Source organism: Siniperca chuatsi, linkage group LG5 (genome assembly GCF_020085105.1).
Source record: "Siniperca chuatsi isolate FFG_IHB_CAS linkage group LG5, ASM2008510v1, whole genome shotgun sequence".
Taxonomy (NCBI): Eukaryota; Metazoa; Chordata; class Actinopteri; order Centrarchiformes; family Sinipercidae; genus Siniperca; species Siniperca chuatsi.
This window is the reverse complement of record NC_058046.1, coordinates 26,404,804-26,423,617: the sequence shown is the minus strand read 5'-3', so window position 1 is coordinate 26,423,617 and position 18,814 is coordinate 26,404,804. Positions and strand designations below refer to the sequence as shown.

Genomic DNA, 18,814 nt, shown 5'->3' with positions numbered 1-18,814 from the left:
ACAGGGCAGGTTTGTAATGTTACACTGTCAGGGAGCCAACACAGACACCACCAGCTCCACCCACCACAATCAACAGAAAGTAAGTAAGTGTATTTGCTTAAGTGCTGTACTTAAGTACACTGTTGTAGGCTACTTAACTTAACTATTTCTATTTTATGCAACTTTATCCTTCTACATTTCAGAGAGAATCATTGTACTTGTTACTCCACTACATTTATTTCACAGCCACAGTTACTAGTTATTTTGCAGATTCACATTTTTCATGCAAAACATATGATGAACACATTAAATAATGATATTATAGATTACACAGTATTTAAAGTTGTTCCACCTCAAATGGCTACACCATTAATATGCTGCTTACACATTAATGTATCAACATTTTTAATCCAATAATATATAATTTAACATTCTGAAATGGGCCAGTCTACATTATGAGCACTTCTACTTTTGATACTTGAGGTAAGGCAAGTTTATTTGTATACCACATTTCAACAAGGCAATTCAAAGTGCTTTACACAAAACATATAAGCAACATGGGATAATTTAAAAAAAATAATAAATAAATACATTTTAATGAGTTAAATAGAAGATAAAAACAGGAATGTAAAAGTTACAGTGCAGTTTAAGAAGTAGAAGCAGTTTAATCATAATTTGATTTAATAAAAAGGCATTGGCAAACAGGAAAATCTTCAGCCTTGCAGTTGCAGCAGACCTGCAGTTTTCTGGGAGTTTTTTCCAGACACATGGTGCATACAAACTGAATGCTGCTTCTCCTTGTTTAGTTTTAACTCTGGGGACAGAAAGCACACCTGTCCCAGACGATCTGAGAGGTCTGGATGGTAGGCTTTAGTTGGCCAATAATATGTCTGTACTCTTATTTAAGTAAAATTCTGAATGCACAATGTATACATTGTGTTTACATTGTGGTATTGCGCCGTTTACATATGTAAAGGATCTGAATACGCCTTCCACCACTGGAGGATTCATAGCTTTACATAGGTGCTGCTTTAACATAACCACTAAGAATGGTCACAGTCATCTGTCTGTAATGAGGAGGTTCTTGCTAACCAGCAGCTTTGTAACCAGGAGAGAAACTCCAGTCTGGACCAAAAGGACCCAGAGCCTCCACAGATTAAAGTGTCGTAGTCAAGCAGGAAACACGAGGGTTTGGACCCAAATGTAGACAATGGAGGCCAGCTAGTATAGTTCAAAGATTTTTTGAAACACAAAAGGCTTACATAGATTTCAGGCAGGCAGTGGTCAAAAATCAGCAAGCAGTCCAACAAATGCAAAACACATGGAGCAGGCAAAGTCCAAAATGTCTATTTTGCACTGAGGAGTTTCATGATTTTTTTAAGTTTAAAATTTACCTAAGGAGCCACACTGGTTGGTGAAAAGTGTTTAAAATGTGACAGTTGTGAGAAAGGGTTCACCCAAAAGGCTCTGGTGAGGAAACACATGATGATTCACATAGGGGTAAAGCCCTTCAGATGTAGAGTTTGTGGAAAGGAATTCAACAAAATTGTGGAAAGGAATTCAACAAAATAAATAATGTGCCAAGTGGGTATAAGTATAAAATAAAATAAGTGTGAAGTACCAAGTGGGTTTACCGGTTGATGATGATAATACGGTATAAATTATCAACTGGTAAACCCACTTGGTATTTCACACTTATTTTATTTTATACTTATACCCACTTGGCACATAATTTATTTTCTGACCTGTTTTTTTATAGTTTTTATAGTGTATTGTATTATATATTTTTTTGCTAGTACTTTCTCCTGTGTGCACTGACATAAAGACGAGCTGCTGTAACAAAGAGTTTCCCTTCGGGGATCAATAAAGTATTTCTGATTCTGATTCTGACAATGGCTGGCTTTGGCTTTTGCCTCAGTTTTATTGGCGTAGATCACTGTAGTAACACTGGCTGCAGAGATAACCCACTACAGAGTGGGTTAATTACATGATGCTGGAGCTAAATGTATAGAAGGTCTGCTTCTTTACCAACCAGCTCTACAAGAAATGTCAACTCACACTCAGTTGCACAGTTTGTGGAAAGGGATTCAGCTTCAAACCTTAACTCAAACAACACATGATAACCCACTCAGGTGAGATGCCATATGCTTGCAACAGCTGTTGGAAGAGTTTCTGGCACTTTGAACATTTGCAAATTCACACAGGTGAGAGGCCTTACACCTGTGTTTACTGTGAGAGGGCGTTGTCTATGAACTCAGCCTTGAAGAAACATGTCCAGTTGCGTACAGGTGAGAAGAAGGAAGAATCCCAGTAAGTTGGAAGAAGCAATAATTATTCCCATAAGGAAACCTTAGAAAGATGCTCATAAACCTGCAAACTATTACTAGCTGAATTGCATTGACATGACACATTTATTAATTGATGGAACAGATGGTAAATGAGAGATTAATATATTTCTTGGAAAAAAGATGTAAAGTAAATAAAGAAACAATGGCTGCCGTGTCAGTAAAAGTGGCATTGCATAAATCAAAGTTTGGTCTTTGGTTTGAAGTTGTTGGTGTGGATATGATATTTCCTGAAAATCAAAAGCAGGTTAACAATGTGTAAAATATCACAGTCTTGTAAACTTCCTTCCTGACTCCAAACAGCATAAACGTATCTTTAAAAAAATCAGTTACACATCTTTTTTAATAAGGAAAATTCATCTTGTCAGTCCAAAATATTTTACTGTATTCCCAAAACAGATAAACTCATCTCATCTTACACATAAAAAAAGTACACAAAGTATCCATGTCTAGTTAAAATTTAGATAAAAACATTTTCACTGGGCAACATCTCTGTATTATTTGAAAAGAAACCTCTTTTACCCTTTCCACTTTATGTTTTCATGGCAGTTATTTCAAAATAAAACACAAGTGGTGTAGTAACCAAGTCTCATTTGTTGATTGTTTTTTTTGTGACTTAGAAGTTGACAGTCCTCATTAATATACCTATGTTACTGAAATCCAAGGATGATATTATATTGTCTTTGCCTTTAGGAGCAGAAAATGACAGCTTGGGTTTCAGACTGCTGGTCAAACAAAACAAGACATTTGAAAACATCTCCTTGGGCTCTGGGAAATTGTGTTGGACATATGTCACTATTTTCTGAATTTTCATTTTACACACAAATTATTCATTGAAACTGACAAATTGACAGAGTAATCGATTACAAATTAATTGCAACCCTATTTACATGGCATTAAGACCTAATGGTCAAAACTCTGCTTTGACTAAGAAGCCACAGCCAAGTTCCAACATTATGAATTTGCTTTATTTTATAAAAAAAAAATGTGATCAGTGTGGAGTTTTACACAAATACTTGCTTTACAAGACTGAGTTATAGATATGTATAACAGGGAGGTGTAAGTAATTCACCTATATGAATGAGAAATGGTTTGCAGAGTTTAAAATGATATAAGACAATGTTCATAGAAAAATCACAGTGGATGTAAAAGTGTAGAGAAAATAAACAAAGGCAGCAACAGAATATATAACATGATCCAATCCCCAAAACCTAGAGTGATGACCCAATTATGCTTCCTAATTACAGAGGAACACGTTTATTAAGCACTGTTTATAAACTGTACTCAACTGCTCAATAACAGACTTACTGTGTGTTATACTTGGAAAAGGAACATCTTCTGGTTGATGAACTAAATGGTTTTCATAAAGGTAGAGCTTGCATTGACCATATTTGTACATTGTGCACAGTTGTAAGGAACAGAATAGAGGGACGCTCACATTTGCTTGTTTTATTGATTTTACAAAAGTGTTCGATTTTGTGAACAGAGAGCTTCATATAAGTCTTTACTCTCCCTTTACAGTACTACTCAGGCATGTGTTAAATGAGTTTAAAAGTGAGTTGTTTCAAACCCCCTTGGGGGTAAAACAATGAGATGTTTTCTTGTCTACTTTATTTGCCCTTCATATAAATGACCTGGCATACACTTAGATCATTAAACTGTAGTTAAGTGTGGGTAAACAATAATAAGTATCCTGTTGTATTTATTTAAAAAAATACACATGAAAATACTCTAGATAACAGTGTTTTTAGCATGTAGTATACACTTGAGACTGCACACTCCGGGACAGTAGGTGGCAATATGAGCTGTAGAGGTTGTTTATGTCGTCTAACATGCGGAAGTAAACAGAAAAATGAGAACGCAAGTCCAATTACCAGCACAGAGTTGGCGAAGTTTTAGCAAGGAAAAAGTATCTCAATTTTATTTCAACAATGTCTTCAGTCCAAAGTATGAGACAGTTTGTCTGTGACCGACTAACTGCGGCTGCTCAAGAAATATTGGGAGCATTTGAAAAGAAAATAGAAGATTACGATGCAGAAATCGCTCGTCAACGCAGACTGTTGGAGTCCGTTTTAACGCCTGAGACAAAGTTACACCAGACAGGTTGGAACAGTTCTTTTGTAATGAAGCCAGTTCTGTGTTAAACAGCATTATAATTTTAGCTATGTCGAGCCTCACCTTACAGACAGACCAGTTTGACAGGTGTAACGGATGATTTGGTTTGGAGAGAATAATGCTGGGGGGGATTATAGTTGGGCGTAGACATAGACTGTACAAAATGTGGCATAGCACGTCGATAAGTAGCTATGGTAGCTAAATGTGGCCAAATGGTTAGCTAGTACACTTTAATATGCTTATTTGTAACCAAATACTATCACGACTAATGGTTGCCAACCGTCCCGTAAAATATAGAATCGTCGAGTAATTCAAAATTAAAAGACGTATTGAACTGATACGGGATGCGCTTTGAACCATATTTTTGAGAATCAATTCAGTGCAAGTCTATGGGAGAGAAATATTACAGGTTAGATTATTACGACAGGGCGAAACCCTCCTGCTCTGTTGTCCCTCAGCCTGTCTGTCATGTTATGTTCCACTACACGGACAGAGAATGCGCTTCTCATTGGTTGTGAAGCGTGAGTGACAGCGGTATGGATAGGACTTCTTCTCACAACCAAGTATGTGGGCATTTTTATGTTATATCTTTAGATACGTGTACTACTGAAGGGTAATGCAGGGGGCTGTCAAAAATTGCGAGGGGGGCATTTTTTTCACAACATAACATTCATTGTAGAAAAGGTTTGAAATGGAACACTCCTGGACGAATGAGGGACTACACCATCATAACATGCATTGATTTAACCATGCAGTTAGCCTCAGAAAGGCTAAATGACACATAAGGCTACTGTTTCAAAATCAAAGAATACATTTATTAATCAGAGCACTCTCATAAGAACGTAGCACTAGCAGAGCGCTAAATATTTTTTGAATTTATGAACGATTCTCTGTACAAATCAGCATTGAGAGGCGCGTATAAACAGGTGTTTGCAGCTTGCAGCTCTCTCTCTCGTTGACTGTCCCTTCACGTCCCTGTTGTTTCCCTTCTGTCGTTGCAAGTTGGCAACCCTAATGACACGTTATAGGCTACACGTGAAGCCACATTACATGCGGCAGTCGCCACTGTACTGTGGTCCTATCCCATGGATGTGTAAGAACATCCATGTCCTATCAATAATAGACAACACATGACAATAATTGACAAGCCAAACCTTTTGGCTTGTGACCACTTACAGAAGTGTTCAGTTGGGGTCCCTTGTCATGTTTCAGATGTCTTTGAGTTGTTCTCTACCAAAGTTCCCGTTCAAACTTACCAGATGGTTTAATTTAAATACCTGTTGGAGGTTCAAGCTTTGTTTTTTGTTCTTTTCTACCCAATTAATCACCTCACAACCTTTCAGAATTATTTAGTAAATAAATCTACTGGGTTGGGAACCACTGGACTAAACTATAAAACTGTATATATGTAATTGAGTGAGCTCCACCTGACCAGCTGCACTAAAATACTTGTGCATGGATGCATCAGTCTTAACAATCTAATAATCACACATGTAATAATATATCACTCACGTGGGCCATTTTTCTACTGAATAAGTACAAGTACAATACTGAATAAGAATTGACTTTTGATACTTAAAGTACATTTTACTGATTAATGTACCCTTTCAGGCAAAAATGTGCTTTTCTTATGTTTATGTCCCCTAAAATGTCAGACCTTGACTTTACTGATTTGTATCTGTGCAAAGTTTGTCACTAGAGAGGTGTTTTCACATTCCTCTACTGACGAGGGTGATGTCTGTACACTTTCCTAAAATCTGTGATTCAAACGTACTCCGGGCAAGCTAGATTTGGTACGTCACAAATTTGAAAGCCAATCGCCATGCCACCAGCAAAGAAACCTGAAACCTCCAGCGCAGAGCAGACTTTCCAGTACAGAGCGAGACGTGGTAGAGTGCACAGTTTTTGGATGTAAACCAGACCCTGGAGCTTCCTTCCACTATCTACTAACGTTACGTAATAACAATGAGAACACACTGTAACATCGTAGCAGATATTGTTTTACAACCACTAACGCTGTGTCAGCCACTGCCAGTTACAAGCTAACAATCTAACAAACAACATAAACGAATAAAAGATGCTAACTACACTATTCTGATTATAGTCGCCATCTTTTAGTCGCCGATTTTGGTGCACAATAGACTCCTCATCTTGGTCTGACTGAGGCTCAAACATGTATGGCTGAATCTCTCAGATGTTTCTTCTAACTCTAGCCATCTTGACATGTCGCGCACCGCTCTCTCTGCACATAGTCTTCATCAGCAGATGTCTGTTCAATTGTCATGGAGATGAATATGTTCACATGCAAACTCAATAACGCCGTAGCAGCAATAGTTTCGGCGTCTGGTCTATTTTTTCCATGTGCCGTGAGCAAATCTGGCAAGAAAACACACTGATAATCTATTATAAACGATGTAAATTGATATTATATATGATATAAATGATCTGATTCTGATAAATAATATCCCATGCTTGCCAACCCTTTTGATTTCTCTGCCCCTCTCCCTCCTATTCTCCTGGAGTGAACAATCAATCAACCCAGCACAGTTTTTATAAACGCAAATAACCCAAATAACTGTATACAATGAGGACTGTGAAACCTCACAATTACAGATTTTGTCTCTGTGCTACGATGTAGTACAGTCACAGACACAAGCATTAGAGGCATGTCTTAAATTGGAAATATATATAAGTATATATAAGTCTGAGGTTACTATAGCTGAGAAACATACCAGATTTATTATTTTATTTTAGCTAAAATGTATAACCCTAAAAAAACAGCAGGTACAAAAACTGTGGATATCAACATGTCTTGCATTCTCAGTCCTTGGTAGGGTAACTGCTGTGTTTCCAATTTGCAGTGTTCATTATAGAGTTTCTTAATCACAACTGTTAAAATACTTATATATGTTATATATGTACAGCATTTCATCATGGTCCCATTCCGTTGTCCTTCCTTTAGAGCTCACACAGACGTCTGTCCATAAGGAGAAGGAGGTTCTCCTGAACCAGGAACAGCACTGTAACCAGGAAACAAGCTCCAGTTTGGTCCCACCAGATTCTCCACAGATTAAAGAGGAACATGAGGAATTGTACGTCAGTCAGGAACGACCACAGCTTGCACAGCAAAAGGAGGCTCCAACTTGTGAGGGAAGTGTCCGCAGTGATCAATCTCAGCCTTCGGACCCTGACCAGACTCAGAGTGCAGCAAATAAAGATCCTCAATCCAGCATCTCAGACAAAGATATATTACCCAGATGTGATGGGGAGAGTTCTGCCGTATCGGCACCAAACAGTGACCACCAGCTCGGCTCTCTCAGCTCTTGTATAGCTGAGAGCCAAGATCACATAACTTGTAACCATGAGAGTGCAACACCAACTAGACATATTGAGTCAACACCAAATAAGAAAAGCAATGATGAGAACACAACATCAGCTGCAAGTACTGAGCCAACACCCAACCAGAAATGTAACGATAAGACGACAACATCAAATAGAGGCACAGAGCTAACAGGAAATGAGAAACCTAATGATGAGAACCCAACATCAAAAGGAAATAGTAAGTCAGCACCAAACAAGAAAAGCAATGATGAGAACACAACATCAGCTACAAGTACTGAACAAACATCTGATGAGAAAAGCAACAACGGAAACACAACATCAAAAGCAAATAGTGAGGTAACACAAAATAAGAAAAGCAACGATGGGAACACAACATCAGCTACAAGTACTGAGCCAACACCCAACAAGAAATGTAACAATAAGACCACAACATCAACAAGAGACACCAAGCTAACACAAAATGAGAAACATAATGATGAGAACCCAACATCAAAAGGAAATAGTGAGTCAACACCAAATACAAAAAGTAATGAAGAAAACACTACATCGGCTACATGTACTGAACAAACATCCAATGAGAAAAGTAACGATGGGAACACTACATCAGCTACAAGTACTGAGCCAACTCCAAACAAACATAACAATGAGAACCCAACATCAAGTGGAAATAGCGAGCCAACACTAGATAAGAAACATAATGACCAGAGCACGACATCAATCCGAAGTACTGAGACAACACCACAAAAGAAACCCAATAATGGAAAAACAACATCAGCTACAAGTACTGAGCCCACACCAGATAAGAAATGTAATGATAAGACCACAATATCAACTAGAGGCACCGAGCTAACACAAAATGAGAAAGGTAATGATGAGAACCTATCATCAAAAGGAAATAGCGATCCAACACCAAATAAGAAAAGCCAAGATAGGAGACCAGCCTCAGGTGGAAGTGTTGAGCCAACGCCAAACAAGAAATGTAGCCATGGGAATAAAACATCAACCAGAAGTACTGATCCCACAGCAAATAGTAAACCCAGTGCTGGGAAAGCAACATCAGCCTCAATTACTAAACCAACACCAAATAAGAAACCCAATGATGTGAAAATAACATCAACTACAAGTACTAAGTCAACACAAAATAGGAAACGTAATGATAGGAGCACAACATCAACCAGAAGTAATGAATTAACACCAAATAAGAGACCAAGCAATGGAAGCACAATGTCTACAAGAAGCAAGGAGTCATCACGTAAGAGACAAAACGATGGGGGCGCAACATCAAATGGAAGTACTGACCCAACACCAAATAAGAAATGTAAGGATAAGAATACAACATCAACCAGAAGTACAGAGCGAACACAACATGAGAAATGTAACAATGAGAGCACAACATCAAACGGAAGTACTAACCCACCACCAAATCAGAAAGATGGGAACACATCAGGTGGAAGTATCCAGGATGATGATAACCCTTACAAGTGTGACAGATGCGGTAAAGTGATGACCAATTTCAAAAACTACAAATTTCATATGAAATCCCACACTGTTGAAAAGACTTACAAATGCGACACTTGTGGGAAAATGTTCAGGGAGAGTTGGGATTTAAATAAACACATAGTAATTCACTCTGTGGAGAAGCCTTTCAAATGCAAGGTTTGTGGAAATGGATTCAACCGGCGTTACAATCTCGACCTGCATCTTAGGGTTCACACTGGGGAAAAGCCATACAAATGCAACACCTGTGATAAAAGCTTCAGCTCATGTGTGAATATGAAGAAGCACATGAGAATTCACACAGGTGAGAAGCCCTACACCTGCAGCGACTGCGGAAAGGAGTTTGCAGATTCTTCGTCTTTCAAAAATCATCTGCGAGTGCATTCCGGGGAAAAGCCCTTTAAGTGTTCCTTTTGCAAGAAAAGATTTGCTACCATGACAACTTTGAAAAGGCACACCAGAACACACACAGGTGAAAAGCCATATAAGTGCACTGTGTGTGAGAAGTCGTTTGGTCATAGAACAGACCTGAAAAGACACATGAAGACACATAGTGGGGAAAAACCTTACAAATGCGGTACTTGTGGAGAACAGTTCTCCAGCTGGTTAAAACTCAACAAACACAAGAGTGTCCACACAAGTGATGCACAAAGCTCCTCTGCTTAAAAACATGTCTGCATTTAATACACCATACTTTAGTGCAATCAATCAGAGATTCAGGTGTGCTAGTTGCGACTAATAATGTAGCCCCGAGCCGCTAGCCTCAAGCAGAGACGAGGAGTGGACTACAGGCATCTGGCAAGCTCGCTTCTTTCTAACTCCAATCCCCAGATTTTTTTTTATTTTCAGTCTTGTCTTCAAATCGGCTTGCTGTCCAAGTGACATCACTTGAGACAATTAATGAGACTTCACGCAGCTCCTTCTGGAGCCACAAAAGGCTTTATACAACTTTTTTCACACGCAGTAGTACTCCACAAAACCTGTAAACAAACTTTGATTTGAAAATCAGTGGAGTTCCTCTTTAGGTTTTCATTTAACATGTTTTGGTTTTTACTTCATGGTCTTGATTTGTAAATAAAATCGTAATGCCTACCGGGTGTTCAGACTGACGATGGAGCTACATTTAAAATCAACTTTTGTAGGCAGTGCTAATGTCGGCCTGAACACGGCTTTATCACCAGCTTTAGATCTCATGATGGTGACTCAAAATGAATACTGTATATCACCATGGTAACTTTGGGAGGTTTCAGTTTAAGCAAATGCTCAAGTTGTTGTTGATAAATGTATTTCAGTGTCTGGTATTTACCAAACATCTCAATAGTGGGAATCTTGTTGAAAATAGAAAAACAGGGTGGTCTGCCTGCTTCTTAGATCTGGAAGAAACTGTTGCCTTCTACCAGAGGCAGTCTTGGATCTCATTTTCTGCAGCTATTTAATAATCTGTGAAATAAAGACTGTTTTACAGAGAAATTGTCAAAAACCTGTAAGTATTTTTGAAGACTAAGATTTTCGAAAAGCATCTAGAAACTGGGAAGGACTCTGATGGTGCAGATCATAGACCACAAAATCAGTTCTGAATCCCACAGTTTTGGGCCTTGGAAAGTTTCATGAATGTTTTTTTAAGTACACAGAAATGGTTGATGTAATTAAAATGTGTTAATCCAACGCATCATTGTTTTAATCAGCGTTCATGTTATTGATTGCAAATGAGGAAAAGAAACACTGCCTCTTTGTTGTCTAAATGCCTTGACTTCTTGGTAACAAGTTTGTTTTTCAAAGTGTTTCTCTAATCTACAGTACAGTTTTTTTCTGTAAAGCACACTAAGTGAATGTATTTTGAATGTTTTCATCAATCTTTAATAAATTTAATTAGCTTTTTTCCCTTAAATGGTTTGACTGTAATGTTAATGTTGTGCCTTTACTAAAGTTGCCTCTATCGAGCAGCACTTGTTAGATCCAGCTTGGGTAAATGAGACCAGCCTTCTTCCGATTTTGGTAAGGTTATCTCTGATATATAGATATATAAACAATAAACAGCTTTGGCAGGAAAGAGCCTTTCTATTTAGATAAGTGACAAACTGAAGACAGTGTGTCAAAGTTACATCCAAATAAGTTAAATCCTTATTTATTGAAAATGCCTTATTTATGAAAAGGCCTAGGTGTTAAGTCGGATATTTGTCAGATGAACCACGCCTCCTGGATTCAGCGTTTGTTGCAGGTTCATCCTTTTGGGCTTACACTGTCAAGATAAAATACTGTGTTTTTTAAACCATTTACCTTCATGCTGACTTGCCAAATCATTTGAACACTTATATTCATGTTTAAAAAACCGTTTAAAATCTTGCAGTTATTTTTATTGTCAATAAAACTAGTTCAAATAGTTAACAATGGACTTTTTTGTGTGAACTGAAGCAAGTCAAGCAGAAGTTACTTTTTAAAAAAACTTTTACATGTAGGCCTATTTGCACGGTTTCACAAAGATATTTTACACTGGTCTGTATAACATTAGGGCCAGTCTTGATTTTGCTCTTAGGCTAGTCTAATGCAAATTGGACCGTTTCACCAAAAATATGGTAATTTAAGGCAAAAGTTAACCACCCTACCCATAGGTTAACTCAGAACTAAGAGCCACAGTCCATGCTAACGATCAGTGACACCTGCTCACCAGTGGCACCAAATATACCTCAATCAGAAATACAGTAAAGTAGAAGCCCGGCTAATCTTATGTCACACTGATTAATGTCACCATGTGCCACACTGGCATTTATATCTGAATTTGCCTCTTAATGTGTGGCACATAGGTCCACATTTGATAGATGAGACCTTCCTTCTTTTCTTTTAGTATCTTTAGTTATCTCTGATGTGGATGGATAGCCATTTTAGTGTGACAGAAACTGTTTCCATTCAGATAAGTGAAGTAGAGATAATTTCAGTTCTAATTTATTGAAAATATTTGCACTTGAAAGTTCCATACAATGTAACTGTCCTATGTGCCTGATTTGGGCACACCTCTAATGTCATATTTGTTTATTTTACTAGGAATATTAAGGTTTTTTTTAAAATAGCTTTAAATTGTCTTCTTTACAAATGCCGCAGCAAGATATCCATTGAAAACTGCTCAACAAAACCTAACATTTGGGTCCCTGGTGGCTGCAGAACCCTTAGCATCTGATCACATTGTTTATTTGAGAAGACCTGGGGCCCATCACATGAAACTCTAAAACTCAAGACCGTAGGCAGAAATATACATATTGACTTTCTGCATGAGATTTAAAATACATGCATGGATCTATTTAGTAAATTGATCCAGTGATCCGGTTTATAGCACTCATAATTAAACTGATTACAAAAGGTTTCACAGTAAGGCACTGTATGAAAACTGTTCAGGTTGGCAATGTCCAGTGCTGAACTTACATTATATCACAGGCTTCACTTAAAACTTTTCTGTTCTGCTCTGTTAGTTTAATCTCTCTCTTTCTCTCTGGATTACTGTCTCTTTTGTGTATATTTTGTATTTGCATCTTATTGATATTTTATATTTGTGCTATATATTTGCACCCGTTCCTACTTTGTACTGCAACTGACTTACAACAATTTCCTTCAGGATAAATAAAGTTCTGTCTTAACTGCTTAACTGTAAAGATCGACATGCATGTTTCTGACAGACATATTGGCATTTGCTACTATTTTAATATGATAGGAAAAAATAAAGTCCTCTGCATATGGCATAGGCACCTTTATGACTCACAAAAGCTTTTCTGTTTCAATGTAACTATTTGTTTTCTCTCACAAGGGAAAGCTGAAATAAAATCTAAATGTGGAGTGAAAAAATAAATTAATAAAAGGCCACCCGTGCCCCCCAAAAAGACTACCCTCCCCTCAGCCTAAAGGAAAACTTCCCATACTCTCCACCATTTCCACCAAAATTTCCACAGTCTCCGAAGAATAACTTGGATTGACTTTTGTTTATATTCTACTTCTGATTTGTTGAGTTTACAGACTACTTCTATACTGGCACACTAATTAAATACTGAGTCATTATTTCTTAAAATCTTTTCTAAAAAAATCCTTAAAAATCTTTAATGTTCCTTGTTTTGTCCATTCAGAGGTCCCACAGAAATATGTCTGTAAGGGTGAGGAGAAGGACGTTCTCCTCGTTCTTCTTTGCCTTGACTTTCCAGAACACACTGCTGTTAAAGTGGCTGTCTGACCCCTTGCACTTGCTTCATGATACAGGCCCCTGAACCACCAACGGATAGGTCTGATATAGACACATAAACAATGACTGGAAAGTGATGAAATTACAACCCTTGTGGAAATGGTTTCTACATATTCAGAGACCAATCTGTTGTTGTACCCAGAGTCAGCTGCTGCCTGGGGTATAACTGGATTTTAAAACGCTCTCTGTGATCAACAGGTTAAAACAAATGCCTCAGTTGCTGTTACAGAAAAGCCTTCTTGCAGCGTTGAATCACTCACGGTCCCATTCTGCCATCATGTGGTGCTTTATATATTTGCACCATTGAATTTTTATATTCTTGAGTAGGTGATATTGTGTGGTGGTTGTGTGTTAATGTGCAAATTGTGAGTACATGTCTAGGCTGCCAATTTCTGCTTTTATGCAGCTGTCAGCTACCCATGTGCAGTTTTTTCATTGGTATCTAATGTAAATTAATTTTCTTGTAGTGGCTGAACTTTTTTTCTTTCGGTGTTTGTTTTGCAAGTGTATGATGATGCTTTCATGCAGCTGATTGTCCCTTGTCCCTACCTCACCTAAATTGTGATGTATGACTCTTTAAGATAGTCCCTAATGTAAAGCTACACATTAATTTGTTAAATTATCTCCCTTTTAACAAAATAACTCATGCTGCTCATCTGTCTCATGTTGTTAAAGAGGAACCTTCTAGCAATACTGAATCAATTATATCCTCATTCTGCCGTCTAGTGGGCATTTATGTACTTTCACCATCAATGTTTTATATTTTTGTAGGCTATTTGCTATATGATTATTTTTATGCATATTCTTTATATTACTTTTGGTTTCTCCTACATATTAGGGGTCACCATGTTGGTGATGGCCAGAGATATAATTATTATGTTCTGCTCTTAAAATAACCCCCAGATGTTGTAGCTAGGTTGAGACTGGTAACCGTGGCAGCCATTAAAAGCTGAGATCCAGACACAAAGTGTGCTTTGCCTTGTGGGTGAAACTTACCACCTGAGGGGGCTCATTAATACCACTTAACATACCAAATATGGTATGTGTTCATTGTGTTTTTCTTCTGCGGAGACGTTGTCTCCAGAAGCTTTTAACTTAAGAGGAATAGCTCGAAAACAGCTACAAATTCGAGCTCAGCTCCAGCTGTGGATCTGCACCCTCTCTGTTCACTATACCCTTTGTATGCACACACACTAATTTTATCTATCTCTTTATCTTTCCTTCTCTTCTCTGTTATATATACACACACAATCAAAGGATCACTCATTGCAAAATATTATTGTAGCGCAGAGGTTGCTGTCAAATACCAAAAGAAGTGTATATGCATGTATATAACTGTAGATTCATGGGGATATACAAAGTGATAGACAATGATAATAGATTATTAAAGTGGAAGAACATTGCAGAAACTGTCTCTATCTGTCTGCCAGACCACCTACCTACCTCTTTGTACTGCACATTTATCAGTCTGTGTTGCAGTGGTTAATCAGTGGGTCGTGGTTCCAGGGCTGCAGTGGCTCCAGTGTCATTTTGGACCATTAGCAGCTCACAGGTGGGTTCATAAATCATCTAGATTGTGTTTGCACAGCTGGTTGCTACCCTCCACTCTCCTAACCCAAACCTCCGCCTGCCACCATATCAATATCAAACAGCCAAATATTTGTAATCATCTTGGATGACTTGTGTTGCATTGTAAAGTTTCATTATGTGATTGATAGAGTAAGTGTGAGTAGGCCTATGTGTGTGTGCAAAATGAATGCATTTATGCAAAATGAATGGAAATGCATTTATTTTTTTTCTATACTGTATAACAGACACCATTTATCTACCAAAGAAAAATTACCTTAATGATAATTTTTTTTCCTCCATCCAGGACACAGAGATGTTTGCATCCATAAAGGACTCTCCCCACCCCTCTCACAGACCACTACCTTGTATGAGATACCACAGTATAAAGTCCAACACCACCAGGAGGAGCAACAGCTTCTTCACCCAGCTCGACAGACTGCCGAACACATTACAGACACACATGAACAGTGAGTCACTCAGTCACAAATCTTGTTCATGGTTATATGTATATATTGTTTTATGTTTTTACTCTGCCTTATTCACTGTATTTAAATTATAACTGATTTGTCTTTAATTCACCCTTACACTTGATGTCTTTTTGATTAATGTTTTATTGGTTTTTGTTCCCTGGTTCTGAGAGGCAATTATTTCTATCATCTCCATTTTTTATGGCTGAAATTACAAAATAAACATCAAATAACTTTTGATGGTGATCACAGCCTACAGCTTTTATTACAATGTACAGTACACCATTCGATTTTAGCTACCCATCAAGTGGAACACTGCTACCACTGATAACTCCAGGCATGACCAACTCTATTCACTGCAGCATATATCCAACGCACCTTTTCACCTTTGCATGGCGGTCTGTATGAGCTCCCAATGCCTGTGCTCACACCGTCGCGCAGCTGCTGCATTGCACATGCGCAAACTTTGTTACGCTAGAAAAAAAGTAGCAGTAAGTAGCATTTTATTAGCAGGTTAACCTGTCAACAGTCCGATTATGGTGATTATGGAAGGATTTGTGAAGAAATAACGTATTTTCACCATGTTTCCCGCTCTGTGTGTTGGCTACGTGTCATATCAGCCGCACAGGTGCACTTCATCCCGCGCATCAGCTTGGGATCACACTCTTTCCTCCCTGTTGAGATGCTAAAGATCAGCTGCTTTACTTCTCCAAGGTAAGAAGTGGCTGTTAATATACAAACTGAGTCCAAGTCTTGGTTCTGTTCTGTCAGTGTTTGTGAACTAGGCCTATGAGGCAGCTGATGCTGTTGGCTGTTTAATGCTCTGTGCAGATTTGCTTGTGTTGAGTTTCTTGGCATCTGCTGGCTGCTAATTTCTGCTTTTATGCATTTTCATTGGTAGTGTATTTATTTATGGTGAATTAATTTGTTGTGGCAAAGTTTAACATGGTTGCTGTTTGGCAACTGTATGATAGATGGATGGATGTTTGAGTTTGGTTTGGTTTTGTGGCATGTTTCCTCTCAAGCTGTTGTTTTTTGCGACTTAAGCTACCCACTGTCTCACAGCAAACCTGGGTCTCTAATTTTGGTTTTATGGATGTGAATATGATTTGTTTTTTTCTTGCACACAATCCATTCACTTAGTAAATTCCCTGTAATAGTGGCTTCAAAGGAAACTAAACTGGGCGTTTATCACACATTGGATGGGTCGATCAACTTCATATATTCAGCTAAGCATTAGAAACATATTTCAACTCAAAACAATGGGTTTATGTGTCAGCTTGCTTTACTATTGTTGATTTCATCTAAACTGCTGATCTTCTGCTCTGTGGTTTATCCTGCTGCAACATTCAGCCACACTCATCTCCATATGGTCATCTGCTGCTTACAAGACTTTGAATTAGAGGACATAGCCTGCTGCATGCCAGGATTTCATGTCAGTTTAAACGTGCATGTTGATAATTATTTGCTGCATACAATATATAGTTTGGCCTGCTACTGCGCATTCATCTTACATTTATTAAAGTGGTCATACTATACTAATTTTCATAATTCTATTTTGGGGTTGTACCAGAGTAGGTTTACATGGTTTAATTTTCAAAAAACACCATATTTTTACTCATACTGCACATTGTTGCAACACCTCTTTTCACCGTGTCTTGAACGCTCCGTTTTGGCTACCGAGTGAGGCATATCACTTCTATTCGAGCTTTGTTGGGAGTTGCACATGCGCAGTACCTAGGTAAGGACTACTGGCCAATCAGAGGCAGAGTAGGGCGGGTCCTGACAAGCAAGGTGTGATCCAAAACAAAGCCTCTTCCGCCGGTAGCTAATGTCTTTTTTTTTTTTTTTTTAATCTGCTGTGCTGAGCTAGGTGTTTGCTTGTGGGGAGTGATGAGGTCAGAGCCTAGAAGGCAAATATCATCTCTGCACACATTCTGTATTAACGTAATGAATTCATAGTGGACGTCACCCATAGGTTTCTGCAGCCATAATTGCAGTGGTTCCTCCAGGACAGATAAGAAGTGGCAACAACAGCTGACAGTGATAGGCTGAGACTGCTCTGTTTTTTTGTTTAGTTTTTTTGCACTTAGACAATTTTGGAAGAAGTGAAATCAAGTATTAAAAACATAACATGCGGTAGAAAAACAATAATCAACTTCATGTTTTACAGCTGAGACTGGACCACGCAGGAACGGATTAAATACGGAAGGTTTGGGAGTAATATAACTATTTTTCTAAAATTAAAAAGGAAACCATACACTTTTATAGAATTCCTCCCTCCATTGTTTTTAAATAAACTTTTCCTCGCATTAATTAGATGATGGAAGCAAAAAGTAGGAACTTCTTTAGGCATTAAAAAGATGCCAAATATTATCTGCTGACTATTATTAATTTTCTCTTAAGGGCAATGCAAATGCTAGAAAGCTGCAAATGTTTTACCCCAGTGAAAACATAATCACATTACAGATCTAACCAGCTGGAGTCTGGCACTCCCTGGCGGACAGGTTCCACAGTGATGGCTGATATGAAAGGCTGAGGTTATGATCCCTGCAGAAGGCTGTCAGTGGGACGGTGACAGGGGCCGTGCCGGACAACACCAGATGAGGGGTCCTGGGGGATTGGAATCACCCATGGGTGCAGTCCTTAAGCATTTGCTATTTTGAGGATAGAGGGATGTTTTAATAGGGAAACACGGAAGTGTTGTCTCTACAAACCTGCAATGATATTTTGAAAATGACCACAGTATGTGAAAGGTTTTAACCAAAACAAAGACTATCACAGCTGACTAAAAACAGGGTGTTGCTCTAGCTTCTGGTTTGCAGTCAGTTAGCCTTTTCATGCTAAACGTGATTTGTAGTTCCTCTATTCTTTCTGAGAAAGTAATAATACTGTACGTTCCCCTGAAGTCATTTAATCTTATTATGGTTTCATGCTGCCATCTTGGGTCCTTTTTTCACTTTTCAGGCAAACTTGCAAACCCGAATTTCATATTATTCTTATATTACTGTAAGTCTAGGTTGTTGTTTGTTTTGTTTTTTTACATTTTAAGATTCTACAAAACACTATTCAGTGTTTAAACTATATTTTAAGAATTGATAATATTGTGGTGACAGAGGATTTAACAGTTCACTGCTTTTAAGAGAAGTTTGTGTTTAACTTTTAAGGACATCTATAGATTTAGAACAGTAATTCATTGGGTATGTGAACTAGAGACAATGTATCTGCTTTTAAATCTCATCTTAATACCCACTTTTACAGAATGGCTTTTCTTAATGAAC

At 38.1% G+C, this 18,814-nt stretch overlaps 1 protein-coding gene across 4 annotated transcripts in view; it reads left to right on the top strand.

The window, feature by feature from the left end:
* Positions 1–4,109: 4,109 nt before the first annotated feature.
* The window catches only part of LOC122875788 (zinc finger protein 37-like), an 86,077-nt gene continuing 71,372 nt past the window's right edge, over positions 4,110–18,814 (top strand). The window contains exons 1-3 of one of the 4 annotated variants that reach the window (XM_044195303.1): positions 4,110–4,427; positions 15,371–15,533; positions 16,154–16,247. In XM_044195303.1, coding sequence (XP_044051238.1) covers positions 4,256–4,427; positions 15,371–15,533; positions 16,154–16,214 — 396 coding nt within the window. In that variant the 5' untranslated portion in view covers positions 4,110–4,255 and the 3' untranslated portion in view covers positions 16,215–16,247. Of the gene's footprint in view, positions 4,428–7,401; positions 11,167–15,370; positions 15,534–16,153; positions 16,248–18,814 lie in introns of those variants that run through there. The other 3 variants (XM_044195302.1, XM_044195304.1, XM_044195301.1) reach the window with 3 other exon arrangements.